The sequence below is a fragment of the Hoplias malabaricus genome, chromosome Y (assembly GCF_029633855.1).
Source record: "Hoplias malabaricus isolate fHopMal1 chromosome Y, fHopMal1.hap1, whole genome shotgun sequence".
Lineage (NCBI taxonomy): Eukaryota > Metazoa > Chordata > Actinopteri > Characiformes > Erythrinidae > Hoplias > Hoplias malabaricus.
This window is the reverse complement of record NC_089820.1, coordinates 9663194-9681764: the sequence shown is the minus strand read 5'-3', so window position 1 is coordinate 9681764 and position 18571 is coordinate 9663194. Positions and strand designations below refer to the sequence as shown.

The 18571-nt window shown below is 37.2% G+C and overlaps 1 protein-coding gene across 2 annotated transcripts; it reads right to left on the bottom strand.

Annotated features, from left to right (window-relative positions):
* Nucleotides 1-1520: 1520 nt before the first annotated feature.
* LOC136678078 (cytotoxic granule associated RNA binding protein TIA1-like) lies at nt 1521-17526 on the bottom strand. Of its 2 annotated transcripts, none has more exons than XM_066655906.1 (11): nt 17373-17526; nt 15756-15852; nt 15576-15674; nt 11288-11342; nt 9534-9621; nt 8005-8080; nt 6751-6859; nt 6255-6353; nt 5272-5356; nt 4580-4715; nt 1521-3548 (listed from the first exon to the last, which is right to left on the bottom strand). In XM_066655906.1, the coding sequence occupies exons 1-11, from the start codon at nt 17399-17401 to the stop codon at nt 3399-3401; spliced, it is 1023 nt and encodes a 340-aa protein (XP_066512003.1). In that variant the 5' UTR covers nt 17402-17526; the 3' UTR covers nt 1521-3398. The 2 variants fall into 2 exon arrangements, with proteins under 2 accessions (XP_066512003.1, XP_066512004.1); XM_066655907.1 differs by having other exon boundaries at nt 6255-6350.
* Between the last annotated feature and the right edge of the window lie 1045 nt (nt 17527-18571).

Below are 18571 nucleotides of genomic sequence, written 5' to 3'. Positions count from 1 at the left end.
TTTTGAAACTGTAATTTAAAGGTAATTATGCATCCATTGTTGACATACATTCAATCAATAAAAAAAAAGACAAATAATATCCATAGAAGAACTTGGAACTCAATCAACCACCATTGGTAGAGAATTGGTATTTGGGTTTCAGAACTAAAAGTTCAACACTAGCATCTGACCTCACCAAGGTTTGCGTGGCTCAATGCAATTAAATCACAGTAATTTTTCCACAACTGGTGTAAAAAGACTTTCTATACAAGTAGAGGCCACTTAAGACAGGACAGAGTGTGGTTAACCAGCACTGCAGTGAAGACCACTTAAGTTCAGGGTCATGGTGGGTCCAGAGCTTAGCCAGAATCACTGGGCAGGAACACACACTGGAGAGGACACCAGTCAATCACAGGGCACCACTCACACCTTTGAACACTTTTGAGTCACCAATGCACCTGTGCACCCAGAGAAAACCGATGCGGATTGGTTTTGTCAGAACACTACAAAATATAACCATTCATTCTTTAATTCATGCCTGTAACTGCTTATCCAGTTCATGGTCGCATTGGGTAAGGAGCATACTCGGACCTTGGGTGTCAGGCAGGAAACTGGAGCCACTAGATGAAACCTGCAGGCAGGGCTCAAACCTACAACTTCAGGACCCTGAAGGTTAGTTTTAAATGTTCAAATATTAAGAAAATGCAATATATGTGGATCAGCCATGACAATTCCACCTCATTTCTGCACTTAGTCTTATTTCACCAGCTCTATTGACCATACAAGTGAACTACAATTAGACTTTAGTCCATTTCTGGCTTCTTATATTAGGCCACTTTCATCCTGTTTTATATACTTCAGGACCCCACAGCACCACCAAAGCAGGTAGTATTAGGACAGAGGATCATTCACAGCACTGCAGGGACACTGATAATATGACAGCAGCAACAGTGTGTGTCATACTGGTAAGCAACGATCAGACGCAGCAGTTCTGCTGAAGATGTTAAACACCTCAGTGTCAGCAGTCTGAGAACACTCCCAAGCATTAAAAATATTCAGGCCAGTCTTCGTGACCACTAATGAAGACTAAAGGACAAGCAATCAAAACTGGATAAACAAACTGATGAGCTTTACATGAAGAAGGTGTTTATAATAGTTACCAGTATAAAAAGTCCAGTAACACTTGAGATCCACCAACCAAGTACGATCTGCTCTGGATATCTGTTTTATTTCTGACCATTGAATGGCAGGGCAAAGTGGATAAAGTATGCAAAGCACAGAGAGCATAGCTGGTCAGTGGAGCTGATAAAAACGGGTTTTGGCGTTTATCGGATCAGTGTATGTTCTAGTGACAGATGGAGTTGGGTCAAATCAAATTATGAATGAATATCAAAGGCTATTTTTGCAATACCTACCCTCAGTAGGCAGAAATCAAAAATGTGTCATACTGGTCAATGATCTTTTCTATTTGTTCTCAGATCACAAAATTAAAGGGCAAAATAAAGACAAAACAGGCATTTCTTACTTATCAGAGTCTTGGAATACTGGAACAGTATTTTAATGGTTATCATTAAATGGTTATCAAGTTATTTACACATGTAATCAGAAAAAAAGGAGAGAGAAAAAAAAAAAAAAGTCCCTCCAAAGAGGTATAGGAGGAAAATGGAATGAGAGGGCCAAAGGGACAAAAAAATCAAAAAAAATCCAAAAACTCAAATCAAGATGAACGACAGTACATTTCTTCAGCTTTTTTACAAAATACAAATTCAAAACGTTATAGAAAGCAGACTGTCTGATTCATTAGTCCAAATCTACTAAGTGGTGTTGAGTGGCAAGTTCAGAGGGGGGGGGGGTTTCCAATACAAGAGGGGAGAGACGAAAAAAGAAAAAGGGAGGAAAAAAAATAACAAATTTCTCGCTCAGGGATTTAAGCACTAAGCTGTAAGGGCAGAGTGATGACTAATAGCAGGGGAGAGTGAGATTATGCATAGACATCTAGAAGAAAAAGAGGGGAGAAATGAAAAACAAAAACACCACACGCTGAACAAAACTCAGGTTTGATATGACCATAAACAGCTCAACACATGGCTGTGTCACTGTCTTTCTGAATCAAATTAAACTGTGTGGCTCGCATTTGAAAGAGGGCACCTGCTGTTTTCTTAATTCTAGCAAGTCAAGAGCAATCAAGATATTCACCATCATGCCTACCATTGTCTTTGGCTTATAAAAACAAACAGTGACAAGCTTGTTCATGTACGGGTAAAAAGTAAATGAAACAGGCTACAAAAAAAAAAGAAAAGAAAAGAAAAAAATTGAATATCTAAATAAATCTACTGAACTCCATAGGTTGTTTAACATGTCAAGAAGAGAGTGATATAAGTCGACATAGCCTAAGATTGCCCATGCAATGTACAAGATGGTAAACAAATCCCAATTTACAAGCTTTGACAAAGTAATTCACAACCCCATTTTACACAGAATTACAAAAATATCTTTACATAGAACTTAGAACACTCTGTGTTGTCATAGCCTAATTTAATCTCAGAAAACATGATTCTTAATAACAACAATAAAAAAAGGATGAAGTTTAAACATCAGAGCTTAAAATAAGCTGTGTATATTGTGAAAAGTTTGAAAATTTTAGACAAAAGGAAAAGTGTTGTGTAACGTTATGAAATTTATTAAAAGCTGGAGAGGAAATTAAGAACAATCTATTACTTCGCAAGAAGTTCTGATAACTTCGAGATTTCAAGTACATGTCAAGGCCACTGAGGAAGCCTCCTCCAAATTAGAAGAAGAATTCTCATAACTTTCAGTTTGGAGATAAAATGCTCCTGACTACTGAGCTGAGAGGGTAACTTTACTCTGGTGCAAATAAAAGAAATGTCCATCCAATAATATTTAAGTCCATACAAACATAAGGGGTCCGAGAGAGAGAGAGAGAGGAAGGGGAAAAGAAAGAAGGGGAGGGAAGAAAAAAGAAAAAAAAAAAAAAAACGCACACAACCTGAAGGTTTTTTATTTTGTTTTTCTTTTTTTTTTTTCTTTTTTTTCTTTTTAAACATGAAGACAGTCCTCCTGTTCTGATGGGCCAAATGACTGAAGTGTTTCTAATACCAAGTCCATGGTGAGAAGGAGAATTTATTTAATTTAAAATTAAAAAAACAAAAACAAACTGTCCAAATGATGGGGAGAGGAGACAAAGGACAAAAAATAAAAAATAAAAAAATAAGGAGGGGGGGGGGGCAATAGCGAGGGCAGGTTAATGATCCAAATATATTTGTACACTGGTTAAATGGAGTCCTTTCACACCTTTTCCTTCTATTGGCATAAATTGTACAGCCTGCTGAAAATTTGCCACACTGGAGCAGGAGTAACACTTGAGCCAAAGGAGGTGGTGGAGGGTGCCCACAGCATACTTATTTATAACCCTGCTGGTTCCAAGCCTGGCCATAGACTCCATAAGTAGGCATCTGCCAGCCATTGGGCACATACTGGCCCATCTGCTGCCCGTTGCCATAAGACTGGCCCCACTGGCCATACGGCTGGGCAGCATAGCCAGGGTTACTCTGTGGTGGACATGGGAAAAAAAAAAGAATTACTTGAAGAATTTAAAACATTTCTATTCATATGGGTTTGGTGTTCTCATTTAAAGTCATAATTGCTTGCTTTAACATTACCCTCTTACATGACTGTAAGGACGGATTTACCTATACTGAAATTTTTGTGCACTGATAGTTACAAGATTTAGTGCCAGAATTTCAAACAAAATGTATCCTGCAAGTCTGTTATATTCAGATACTACTTGCACAAACAAATAAACAACTGACAAAAACGTAGTTGTTGCAAATGCATAACTGTTTTCTAATATACCAAACTTAACAAGCAAATAATGTTTTACAAATACAAAAATAAATAAATAGCATGGTTTTCAAATATACCCATGTTATGATTAGCAAACATGTGCATCCTGATTTGCAAATTTGTGAATCACAAGTTTTTTGCCTGGTAAGTGTGCCAAAAGTCATGAGATGCGCAACTAAATGCAAACTGACTCAAACATATATATCACCCTTCATCAGTAGGTAATGCTGTGGGTACACATTACCAGTGCCAAATTCCCATGACTCCCCAGGGTCACAGCAGTATGGGGACAACAAAATGTCATTCCTGCGTTTCTGTTTATAGTCTTGTGGGGCCATTCATTTGTACAAATCAGTTGACATTGGTTTGCCAATGTCCACTCAAGTTTGTGCTTGGTTAGAACTGCCACATGATTCACAAATTTGCATATCAGGATGTACCAATCGAGATATCATTGTAAATTTCATTGTAACTTTTGTATTTGTAAATGATTTGTATGGTAAGTATCAATTAGAAAACAGCTATTATTTGAAAGTCACATGCATTTGCAACACTTTGTATTGTAAAGCATGTTGTATTTGTTTGCAAACATTACTATATTTACAGAACGCATTGTTTATTTGTGACACTTGTTGATTTAGACACTAAATTAGCTCCATAAACAGGGTACTCATTGCTTATGTTGAGAGCTAGATGCACAATGAAAAACACAAGGACATAGAAAAGGAGCACGTACCTGAGGCATGGGCATCTGCTGCATGGCCCTCATGTCTGCAGTTTCTTTCCCCCAGTAGCACTTCACTGTGTGGCCCTCGATACATGTACCATTCACAGATACTATGGCATGTGCTGCACCCTCGTGGGAGTCAAACCTGCAAGCAGGGGAGAGAGAAAAAAATATATATTCTTGTCCTTTCTCAATTTATTAATTTACTCACTGTATAAACAGTTACGGCCCATTTTTAAATATGTTAAAATGTAAAAACCAGTAACAGCTCAATATTTCCCCTCTTAATGACATCTACAAAAGAGGCAATAAGGCGAAATGATGGACCAAAATGGGAACTAGGGGTGGGCAATATGACCCTAAAATAATATCACGATATTTTAGGGTATTTTCACAATAATATCCTTGGTGATATGATGAAACAATGAAAAATACTTTTAATTGAACACTACTGCAACAAAAAAGGATATTAATATAATATTAAATATTTTAATAAAATGTAGAAGTTATTTATTAAGTTTTATTTTATACATTCAGAGACACTTCCCAAACTACATCCTTGTGCATAAAAGCAAATGTTATTGCAAATGACATGACATGATATATGGCACAGCCCTAATGGAAACTTTTAAAGTTTTGCCATGGGATTGCTTCATTATCAGTATCGATGTTAGGGAGGTATCGTATTCAGTAAAACTCACCTGACAAACGAGTAGCCTTTATCTGGGAAAACCCTGATCTCCATGATCTGGCCAAATGGAGAAAAGGTCTGTCTCATCAGCTGATCTGCAGCAAAGAAATAAACAATTGTCAGAGTCTGGTGCCCACTGCACTGTGAAGATTCTGTGTGCATCTGCACCATTAGAACATCTTGTGCTTCTGCTATCAATGAATTTCTGGGTATTGATTAATGCAGAAAATATGTCCAAATATGATCCAGACATTGGTGGTAGTGAATTTAGTTATTCTGTTAAAAATTTGTCTGACAGCTGATAGAGGTAGACAATACATTATATTCAAGAAACTACTTACAATATTTCATGACCAATATATCCAGACACTAAGCCACAAACGAGCCCAAGTTCAGTAAATCCAAAGCCAATCATGGGCTAAACAGGTATGGAACCCCCACAGCACTGGACTGTGGTGCAGGTTTCAGAATTTCAAGGTATCTTACAATTGTTCATACAGAGTAATGCAATACTTGCATTAAAAACAAAATTTGATACTTGACACCAGATTCAAAATACAGAGCTCCAGTGATCTGAACACAGTAATTTGAGAATTGAAAAACCACAGAAAGGGGGGGGGGGGGGGAACAAAAAACAAAACACCAATATATTCCTGGTCAAAGTTCAGCGTAGGCTTACAACCTGGCTCTCCACTTTGTAGTAAATGATTTTTTTACATTTATTTACAGGCCAGGGGGTGTTTTAATTTTGGACAGTTTCCCCAATGTCTTGGATTGGAATGAATGAGAACATTCATTGGACCTGTCCTTGCTCACAGGTTGCATGTTTGAAACCCATGCACTTAACTATGTAGCACTTATTTAATTTAATAGAGTTAATCTAGATGGCCAACCTCCATCATGGATTGGAGGAAGAGGACAGTGCTGTTCCTTCACTCCCACCAATTTCTTTTTATTGGCCTAATCTTTCAGTCTTTCATGATATCAACAAACCTGTGAGGCCAGAGGTGACTCCTCCACAGTACACAGTGCAGTTACTGGGGCTGGATTGGCTCAAGACCTCCTCATAGGACAGGTGCTTGGTATTACCTGCTTGCAAAAAAAAAAAAAAACATAGGTTAGTGGCTAGAACATTTAGATCCAGAAAGCACTTCTGCAAGATTTTCCCTTCCAAATGCTTATAGAAAATGCATACAGTTGTATTCAAGTGTGGACATACAGGTAAAGTTGTGAGAAGTAGATTTTTTTTTAATAAAATACAAATCCTCCACACAAATTAAATGGCATTTCTGTACATTTTAATTCACAATTTGATTTAAACCCTCAGTATTTAAGATGTCCTATCCTATATAGGAGTAATAAACAAACAAAATGGTTACAGCAATTGAGATTTTATTTGTTTATGTTACTTGCAAACTGCTTCCTGGAAAAACAATTATACATTTAAGGATTTGCATACAAGTGTATCACTTTTCTAAAGCAGACTTACTCTCATAATTGGACTTGGGTGCAGGTGGTTTCCTAGTAGCCCAATTGGTTCTGATCTGCCTGCCTCCAAGCCACTGGCCGTTCATCTGCTGAATGGCATTCTCAGCATCCTATTAGTAAAAATCACAATTACATTAAACAACCTCAACAAATGTGTCAAGTTCATTTCAACTGTGAAAAAAGGAACAACCGTTGAATCAATGTGGAAAATGTTACAGTCTGCAGTCATGTTTGGCAGTACACTCTAAACCAGGGGTCTTCAAATTATGGCCCGCTGTTTTAATTTGACAGGCCCCTTTAACAACAGCAGCAGAGCCCGTTCACATCACTTCTCGCTGAAAAGCACATATATGGTCCCAATTTGAGAAGTTTTCCAAGTACACTCTCACGTACTGTAAAATTCAATGTAGATGCGGAACGAACTGCCATCCTGTACTCCAGTGACTTTACATTCTCTAAATATTACGGCTTTATTCTCATAAAAAGATGACTAACTTCAATATATGTATGGCTTTATGACATGGCATACAGTTTTTCAAGCTGTTGTGTTCTCTGGCTGGAGTTGGACTCCCAAAAGACTGAAAAACTGAACTGGTCATTTGATTAAAATGTTTGAGGACCCCTGCTCTAAACTGTAACAAATGGTCCATATTTGAAAGCCATTTACATGGCTCTATCCACTGAACTATACCTGCTCTGCAGACTACTGCACTCCACTAGCTACAGTAGGTCATTACACCCCAATTCTGCAAGCATCCCCACTGCAATTAAAGCTAACCTGGGGCACAAACCTGTACATCAACCCCCAATATCCCCCAAAAACACCATTATGAATCTCTAGAGAAACTCTGGAGTATCATGTCCTTTCACACATGAAGTGCACAGTGGGAGATTTTATGAATCAGGTGTACTCTCGCAGCAGGGAACAAACGCCTGCTTTAGGCATGGAGCAGTGCCTGTAGGAGAAACTCCAGAACATTATCCTCCTAGCGGCCTAGTAAAGACTCCAGGTAAAGTCTGAGTAATGTCCAGGATGAATGTTGCGGGTGGTCACATTCACACAACTCCTCCAAGTAAACTCCATAACATTCCTGGATTACAGTGAATGTGTGAAATGAGTAATAGTGTTTATCACCATGATGCCTAGCAAAATGCTTTATAAAATCTGATACAGCCCAATCCTCATCTGCAACTAAATCAGCCCTTCTGGACAAGAGTCTCCCCAAGCTTGCTGTATATGTCTATACTTATTTACCCATTTGTTAATGAAGGAGATGAAGCCATATCCTTTGGACTTCCCAGTAGCCAAGTCTTTCACCACACGAGCATCACTAAAACAAAAAAGGCAAGCATGTGAAACAGACTGAATTTAAACAAATTTGCATATAAATCAAAGGGGATATGAGAAATATGTTACTTAATCATCATCATGGAAAATCTGATACTTTGGTTATAATCTAAAGACGCAAAATGTATTGTTTTAAAAGGGCTATCTATCTCCACCTCAGAGATCAGCACTATTATGGCCATCTCTTGGCAAAAGAAGAGATACCTAGAGACTAAATACACCAACTGATGAATTTTTCAGTGGCAATTTTATCCCATTCTTCTAAAAACAAGTCTTAAGATGAGCATCAGTACAAGACCTTCATTGTCGCATTTTGCATTTTAAAAAGGTGCCTCTAACTCTGAGGTATGTACAGCCTACAGGAGGCTAATGTCGCACCACTTTTCACGTCTGCAGCCATGCCTGTATAATGCATGCAGAATATGGTTGTGTGTTGTCTTTTTAAAATATGCATAGACATCCCTGTATCATGACAGACCTTGGCGAAGAACTTTTAGCTAGTAAAAAAGTTTGGATGGTCGTCTTGTTCTTTAGTATTTGTGGGGGAAAAAAATGGCCAAAGTTTTCCTGAGCCTATGTGGATACACTGATAAGGAATGAATGACAGTTCTTTAAGAAGTGCCATTTAAGGGACCAGAGATTAGTGTTATTCATTATTAACACTGTTTCAACCCTATCCTAACTTTAAAAAACAAACCAGCTTCCTTTTTAACTACATTTTCCATACAATTCCAACTCATTCTACTTTATTTTTTGTTGGGTTGGGGGGGGGGCAACACTTGACAATAAGAAAAACAACGAAATTAGAGCTTTTTTGCAAGCAACAAATCATAAATCTCATTTGACTTGATCCTCGACAAATCAAAGTTTATAAAACTAACCTAGAAGGTAAAACCTTTAACAAATTGAACCAGATACAATGCTTTAGAAAACAAGATGCATGTTTGTCTGCATTTATTTAGGGAGAAGAGAGTGATTTGAGTAACACCGAATTTTCCCCATGGATTATCAGTCAAATGAAGGAAACATGAGCCAACTGCTGCACATTAGGGATATATGGACATTACAGCTAGCAAAATATTTTAACTTATCATCAAAATGAAACTTTGTGAAGTTTGTAAAAATGTACGGAAAGCCTTGATTAGCACATCTATACATAGCAATGACAAAAATATTTTACAAATTTAATAAAAGTGCACAGGACAAAACAGAATAAAGCATCGGCATTCTATTATTTTGCCTTTTTTCCACTTTAAAAAATTCAGCTGTTTTATTGGTAAGCCTAGGCTCTAGAAACATAGAAACTACTGTACAATTTAAAGAGGATTAAACATGTATGTTAAAGATGTGTGGCAAACATCTTTGTCATGTTGGATGCAACATTTAAATAAATAAATTAATTAACTAAAAACACTATTCATAAACAGTATACTCACGATATTTTCCCAAAGGGAGCAAATGCAGCTCTGACATCATCTGTGGAGATTTCAGGACTCAGATCACCAACAAAGACATGGAAGTGGTCTGAAATTAGAAAAAGGAAATTTTAATATAAAATTATCTATTAAAAATGGGCCTCGAACTGATATGCTTCTTATTTTTTCAAGCACGTTGTTCTGTAATGGTGCTTTCAAAACAAATTTGAGAACAAGCCATTTTCTGATTGGCTACTCTATCAGGTATTATCGAAGAAGCTGTCAGAAAGTCAGAAACGCTTCAAAATTATCAAAAATGGGTAAAGCAACTATACAGCGATCAGCCACAATATTACAACCAACTACTTATTTCTAAACTCACTATCCGTTCTCTCAACTCCACTGTCCACAGGAGCACTTTGTAGTTCACCAACTACAAACTGGAGCCAATTTGTTGTTCTGGGTAAATTGTTTCACCCTATTCTTTTAACGGTCAGGACCACCACAGAGCATGTATGTATTTGGGTGGTGGATCATTCACAGCACTGCAGTGACAATGACATGCTGGTGTTTGTGATGTGGTGGTACAAGTGGATCAGACAGCAGTGCTGCTGGATTTCTTTTAAGCCTTCAGTGTCACTGCTGGATTGAAAACAGTCTCAAACAGCTCACTGCAGCCTGTGTCCACTGATAGAGGACTTCCAACAAAAACTGGGCAGGAACAGGTGACTCTCTTTACATCTACAAGGTGGACCAACAAGGTAGGAGTATCTAACAGATTGGACTACTGTGTCTGATCCAGTCATACCAATGCAACACCCACCAACACATCACCACCACGTCTATGTCACTGCATAGGTCAGAATGATCCACCAACATGCTCTGAGAGTGCTCTGGGGGTCCTGACTATTTGAAAACCAAGGCAAAAGGGGAAAAAAAATAAAAAATAGTCTTTAGGACAACAAATGGACTGTAGTCTGTAAGTGTAAGGTCAGTGAAACGCAATGAACCCTGTAGAATCAAGGAGATGGTCATAAATTTTATGGTTGATCGACGTATAGCAATGTTTTGTGACATCACAAAAACAACAAATGTACACTTCTCTGTAAACAGACTAATGTTTTGAAACCAATATGGCAAAAAATTTAAATAAAAAGAGAGCTCCTCCATAATCTTGGCTATTTTATGGAAATACACCCAGACAGAGGCAAATCTGGTACCTGTCCCCTGGAAGCAGGTACCTTAGTTCTTGCTTGCATGCAGTTCCAAACATGAGTAGGGACTAAACATGTATAAACATTGCAGAGCGTTGACTGGGCAGAGAGACTTGTTTACATTGCGTAATACAGACCTCCAGAACAAACTACCTGCTTGTAAAATCTCCAAGCTACAGTATTGATTACATTTTGTTTTAGCTGATTCAGCAGCTCGCAAAATTATGCCGTGTTTTTTATTTTTGATGGTTCAAAATACTACAAACAAATTCAAGCTTACAGCCAGGTGCAAAAAGAAACTCTCTGACCTGAGGCACAGACACCTACTACAAGAAAAACTAACAGACAATTACTTAAATTTTATAGATTCCATTGTTTCCAAAGCCAGCGGTACCCGTTAGATGGTTTTTTGCAATGCCGCCAGCTACATTGCGAAGCATGGGGCTTTACAATGAAAAAGTCACGAGGGACCAAGTTAGCACACCCGAGTACATCCATGCAGGTCCCACTCAGTGAAAAATCACCATTTTACAACAACAAACTAAGATTGTCAACACTTACTGCTTGTATCTTTCTTCTGGCTGCTTGGCATCGAGGCCCAGTTGACTTTCATGTCCTGAAAGAATAATACAATGCAAAAATAGCAAAACATTAAGATAGATGAAAAATTAAACAAACAGACGAAAAGAAAGCTTGCAACTTACTTAGAGTGACAAATGAGTCTCCAAACGTAGTAACAGACTGATGAACAAAACGATAATGATTTTGTAAAAAAAACTAAACTTAAATCAGAAAAAAGATTCCGGTCCATCACTCAAGGCATCAAAAAATAGCTATTAAAAATATTAAGGGAAGGAAAAAAAAAATCAAAAAAAAAAAAATCTGTAAATATCTGTAAATAGAGACTTACAAAAGAGTGACACTATCAACTTGTATTACTCCTCAAATGGTCCTTCATTACCTGTTGAGGATAAAATATTTTCACTGAATATATTTTTACCAAGGGGGTTCTGGTGGAGGAGGCCTGGTGTGGATGGAGTAGAATAAGAACAAGCACAGGTGGGGGAAAAAAAAAAAAAAAAAAAAAAAATATATATATATATATATATATATATATATATATATATATATATATATATATATATATATATATATATATATATATATATATGACGTATATAGAATATAGTTTCCTTCCGATATATGGCTCTACAACTGAAAGTGGATTGCTTGCTTTCTTTCCATCAGGAACATGCCTACCTATGACTGTCCAATGACTAAACGGATTGTAGAAAATGTACAATACAGATTCAGAGCAAATAATTAATTTAAGTTCAAACTCAACTATGCCAGGGTTTCTGCTCTACTGGTCCAATTCTCTCATTTAAAAGATGGCAAAACATTTTGCCACACAACCATTACCCCACAACACAGCCACCTACGGACCTTTAGCCTGAATTTTTACTTACAATTTTCAACAAGTTCACAGTGAAATGTCTCTAAACTTGTAGATGTGTGGACGACAAAGAAAAAAATCGTATATATGCGCCTGTAACTCACTATGCATCACTCTTTAGTTCTTGATACTCCATAAATCAAAATGTTCTTTTAAACAGGGGAGAAAAATACTATACTACTAAACTTTATAAAAAACTCTCGCTATGTAATGAAACAGTTCAGTGTTCTTTATTATACTGGTGACATGCATCATTCTTGCTGAAATTTTATCAGGAAATATAACCAATCCTTTGAGTTGTGTCTCAAACTCAGTACCACAATAAAGGGGAGGGAAGAGAAGGGGGAGGACTCTTCAGTTACTCCTACATTAGACTCAGACGCTCTGTTCAAAAGCCGATGGAGATTCTGAAACTTACAGTGCACTAATCTGGCCTCACTGTGAGGATTCTGCCAGTTGCGTTCCAAATGGCTCCCAGTTCATCTGCGCATATGCACTTCCATGTGCCTTTTTGTACTGGCTCTACCCATGAATCATTAAGACTGCCTCCCACACGTCATGCCAAAATAGCACACTTCTGATTGGTCCTTGTGTCAAATTAATTTTCCTTCAATAGTAGGCGGTTCCTGGCCATGTTAAGTGGCAAAAGGCATCCCATATTTCCTAGAGAGTCTGGCAATGCAAGACTATCCCTACACAGTCTCAACCACAGATGCCCCACCCACAAGTAGACAGAGTCTAATTCCTTCAGTGTGTTAAGCTATCTTCACTGAGGATTCTGCCTGTTGCATCCTGAGTGTCTATCTGTACATCCATGTACATGCACTTCCGTGTATTATTTTGTACTGCTTCAATGTAGTCTGACTCATTTTTTTTAACATTGCCTCCTTCGACAAGTCATGCCAAAATAGTTCTTAAATTTATAATTTCAGATAGAAACAAGGCACATCAATGAACGTTAAACTCCAAAACCCCTCAATCTCCACCATCTCCCATGGCCCAATTCTTAAGAGATGGTCAGGAATTGGCCGCAAATAATATTGTTTAACGTCTTACTATGACCAATTTGTGCTCTATTATAAAGGCAGCAAAAATCTAATGAACAATTACTAAAATGCATCCTCTTTCCTTATTTTAGTTCAGTACAAAAATCAGGACCCATTAAAGAAGTTGATGCTATGGAGAATAAATGATCAGCATGATCATCTCTTCATTCAAATTTCTGAATAATCAGTGTTCACGTACGCATACAAATACTACACTAGTAGTTATAGGCTTGGGCATAGGACTCTAAGAAAAGAAAAATATATAAAAAATAATACAATAATGAGGGGAAGGTTCATGGTCCACAATCATACCTGCTTTTGTACAGATTTTCCACAAAATGGTTCACAATAAAATCCAAAGCAGCTTTATAGTTACAAAGTAAATTAATAATATATATATATATATATATAATATAAAATTAATAATAATAATAATAATTAATATATATATATATATAAACCCTATGCACTCAATGTTGTTAAAATATACACAACATCTTTTGTATGGCTTCTTGTGATTATACAACGATCAACCCTAACATTATGACCACCTCCTGCTTTCTATACTCACTGTCCATTCCTCTCAGCTCCACTGTAGCACTTTGTAGTTTTAAAATTACAGACTGGTTCCCATTTGCCCTCATTCACCCTTCAAATGGTTAGAACCCCCACAGAGCAGGTATGATTTGGGTAGTCGACATTTCTCATCAATGCTGTGAGACTCACGTGGTTGTGGTGGTATTAATGTGTGTTGTGCTGGTATAAGTGGATCTGATCAATAGTGACACTGAGGGCTTTAAAAACTCCAGTAGGACTGAGGTACATCAGGGTGTAATTATAAAACTACAAAAGACAGTTGAGCTGAAGGAATGGACAGTGTGTAGAAAAAAGGAGATGGTCCATTGGTTATGGTTCTTTGGTGTGTGTACACATACATGTGTGTGTGCAGGAAACAAGTGATTGCTTGGTACTACATACCAGTTAGCTCCAAGATAACATCTAGGCAAAGCAATTGAAATATTGAGTTAAAAGCCTGTGCAATATTGTTGTTCATATTTGTACTAATGTAGTTGCCCTTTCTTACTTGCACGTTCTATTCCATATTAAACGATAATGCGTTTGTCACCATTTACGACACAACATAAATCTTAAAAATTAAACGGTAGCTTGCATTAAGAAGCCAAATTGGCACACTTCCTAAACTCTGGTCATGTCATTAGAAGACTGGGTTAAATCCCCTATGATGTTTCAGTCATCTAAGGCCAAGAGTCTAAATCTGCATATTCACTGTTGGTCATATTTTGAATTAGTGCTGCAGCTTAGTTGTGTTCTTGTGCCTTTATTAGTTCCAAAGTCATATATAGTTCATAAAATAATCAATATAGCGCACTGGATGAGTTTAAACTTTAAAAAGGTGATGTTTAGAGGATGTTTCTTCACCAATTGCTAGCTCTCCGGCCTGTTTGCATGCAGGAAAAAAATTACACAGCCCTAGTTCAGTAAATGAGAAATAAACTAAGTGGCTTGTTCTTAATTTGCTCAGGCTTTCTCAGAACATTGCTAGCTGAGCCACAGAAGAAAAACAGCATCTGGGGGCATTTGGATGGTTGAAAGACCTCCAAATGTTAGAAAGCATAAAAACATATCAGGAAATTGCTCTATTCTTTTTCCACGTGGGCAATACTGACTTATTTTTGCTGTTTCAGGTGTATTATATAAGCGGGAAAGTGGAATCTGACTGCTACATTTACATTAAAGTAAAAGACATAAGTGTTACAAACTAAACAGCTAAACTTACAAATAAGTTTCTGTGGTAATTCAAACAGTTAAAAAAAAAAAAAAAAAACATCCATAGACAAGTTCAATTTCAACCATGTATAGTTTGTTTCTTACTCAAACACACCATTCCACCTTAGGAGATATGGAGCTTCTGAATGAAGAACAAACCAAAGGGGGGGGGGCTTTATTTTGGTGAGAACAGCAGTTCTCCAGAACAATCTACTTTCCTTTTAAAAAGGGTACTTGGAGTATGTTGCATACCATTTATAAAAAGGGTATCTATTTTAAATAATCGACTGGTTGAGATAAGGTAAGAGCCAAAATCTGCCATTTCAAGAAGTTTCAAAGTTTAAAAAAAAAAAAAAAAAATCTTCTTATTAAACCTTAGACTTCATGCTTTTTTTTTTAAATATAGATTTAAACAATAAAGAAGCTGAAGTGAGGGCACATATACAGACACTTCTGATTTAAGCTCTATCACTTACCTGATGAGACCACTCTGATTATACCACATTTAATACAAACCTAAGTTATAGCCTTCCACACATACAGCTAATGCTGTACTTACCTTTCCTAAAATTTTCCTCCCGTTCATGGCAGCCAGTGCAGCAGCAGCATGAATGTGCTCATAGAACTCCACAAAGCAGTAAGGATCATTTCCTGCTGTCTAAAAAGATAAAACCCACAATGTTTGAAATAACTTTACCCGACAATATGTTAAAGTACCTTTCCATAGTCTGCTACTCACATCAATTATCATTTTACAACTCTTGCACGGGCCAATCTGGGTGAAGACCTGTAAGATGAGGGCCTCTGTCACATCCCTTGAGAGGTTCCCCACATACCTAAAGAAAAGGAATAAATGGATTCACCATAAATGAGATTGAGCTAATATTCAAGTGTTAACAAATGTAATATTCACTTATTTCAAAAATGTATTTAAACATGACTAGTTTTAGGACGTTTTTCCTCTTATAAATTGCAATAAATAGTTCTACTCAATTGGTTTTCGGGCAGCAAGTTAAACGTCGAATAAGAACCACAGTACCCATATTAATCACAACTCTTTAGAATTCTGTAGGACTTATGCTAAGTGTATCCTAACTGCAAGTGAAAAGTGAGCGTAAAAGCAGATCTATATGATATGTCACAGTATATCTACACTACACATGTCAAGTCATGTATAAATGAGTCAGAAATCTACCCAATTCTTTTGGGTTTTTTTTCCTGCTCCCTAGGCTCCTGTTATGGCTACCAGAAGCTATGAGCATGAGTGTATAATAATGATTACTAATTATTTTTGTATTGCTGTGCAATGACAAAAGAATCGTTCGTGTTATATCTGCCTTTGGTAACTTAGTAAGGTATTGTTTTAACGAAAATTTGCAGACAAGGAACGTGCAAAATTATCGCGATACTGATATCATCAATATCGTCCAGCCCTCGCATGAGAGCCGGCCATGCCTGTAGCAGCAGGCTTCGCTGCTGCCACGTTTTCATCTCAGCTAGCGAATTACTCAATTCACTTCAATTACGATGCAATAAATCTCCAGGAAAACGAGGATTAAACCTGGGGCGTCGTGGTGTTCAATTTCCACTAATTATAGTCATGAAATTGTGTTTTTAAGCGCAAAATCAGCTGAAGGGGCACAAGCAACCACAGTAACAAAGCGCTTTCACAGTCGAGTTTAACCGGAGGCGCTCAGTGAGAGACATTCTGCAAACTGACTAAACAATGAAGTTACTAAAGATAAAGACTATCACACCATGCGGGGCATGAGCGCTCGACTCCCAAAATAAAGCTATCATCTAAAATACGTGAACAATCATGTATTCAAATGTGTTGACCAAATTAAAGAAATGTAGCTAAGAAAAAAAAGACTCGCTAAATCAACACTCTCTCACTTTACAGGTCATAAGGTACAAACGATGTTTAAGATCGTGGTACAACTGTGTTAGGCCTCTTAGAGCTCTACATTTATGTACTGACCCTGCTACTTTCCATTCTGATTCATTTTAACATCGAAGGGGCTGCGTTCATCTCCTCCTGGAATTCCCCGTTCCACCTTAAATGGTGCAACGGTGAACGGCAATTCAGGCGCCACCGACCGCACGCTTTAAGGTGGACCGGAAAATTCCAAACAGAAGCCAATTTCAGACTAGTCTTCAAAGACTTCCGAACTGAGTCGGGTTGAGTACATTAGTTAGCATAGACTTTAAAATTAAACCCCGGTGTCATTCGCTCTCGGTCACGCTCTGCACTTGCTCCTTGTTTTAAACGAGTTTTGTCGCTGTGTGCCGCATGATGCTAAGCTAACGCTAGCCGCTGGCTTTTCTTCGCAGTAACGACCTCATTCCTACTCACAGCGTTTTGGGTTGGTCGTCGTCCATCATAATGTCGTCTGAAGGCTTCAAATGTTTCGTTAAAAGTGAATATTTTCGACGTTACGCGCGATTTAAAGAGTCCAATCTCAGTCTTTTGTGCGCTAGAGTAACTTCCTCTAACGTTACTCTTGATACGCAACGGTATGACGTCGCAATAGAGCTCGCTCAGCCAATCAGCGGCTAGGCAGCGGCGCGTCATTAAGCATACACCGGTCAAATCCTGCACCCCTCAGATTCCTGCCATTGGAAGAGCCCATTTTCCTCTGTATCGTTCTAATTAATGATTAAAAGTTTATTTAAAAAACTGGATACAAATATAAAGACAAAAAATAAAAACAGAATTATATGCTACTGCAGAATAAAAATTATATATTGTGGCAAAATAATGCAAGGAACAAAACTAATTTCATATTTTTGTATATACATATTAACACAAAATATATATTTGTTCATTCTGCCATTTATAAGTAAATAAATAAATAAGAAAATCAATTTTAAAAAGTGTATAAAATAAAATTTTGAATTTCAATTTCAAGTAGGAAAAGCTGGGGAAAACTGTTATTGGATAGTCCTCAACTTTGTTTAACTGTTTTCTTTTTCCTTCAGAAAGTGAAACACACAACCTACAGCCAGGGGATTAATTCAAAAAACAAACAAAACCAAAAATATAAACACTTTATACAAGTGACCGATTTTGTATTGTTACAACCACAAAGTGTTTTCAAGTATTGCTTGGATTCAATAAAAAAAAATGGGGGGTTTTGATTTGTGTATTTACATTTATAAATATGGAATTTGGCTAGTAATACGACTAATTATATTATAATAGGTGCCTTGACAAGAGAAATATTTATGAAGCCAAAAAATACACGTTCAAAACAAAGAGAAAAGTTACTGTCACATTCTGTATAAAAAGGGAACAAAATTAGAAAGATCCAAAAGCTAGAACAATGAGGACAGTTCCAAAATAAGTAAAAGTAAATCCCATTTGGTGTCTCTATGTTCTGCATGTTTCCTAGCTGCAAAACAGCAAATTATTCCATACAGAGTTTAATGTTTAAATGCGACATGATGAAATCTAATTTTCAGTGTGTGTATGCATTAATTTGAGGATCTGGATCTCCTGCCAACTCACAAACTGAAAAAAGACAAGCCATCATGTTTTGTGTTGTCTGAGAT

What these genes read in the sequence shown, in the direction of transcription:
- LOC136678078 (XM_066655906.1), bottom strand. Translation starts at nt 17,401, where the DNA reads ATGATGGACGACGACCAACCCAAAACGCT. An exon ending in CCAGAAGAAAGATACAAGCA is followed by an intron (nt 9,622 to 11,287) that starts GTAAGTGTTGAC and finishes TTCTAATTTCAG; the next exon opens with ACCACTTCCATGTCTTTGTT. An exon ending in AGCAGATGCCCATGCCTCAG is followed by an intron (nt 3,549 to 4,579) that starts GTACGTGCTCCT and finishes TGTCCACCACAG; the next exon opens with AGTAACCCTGGCTATGCTGC.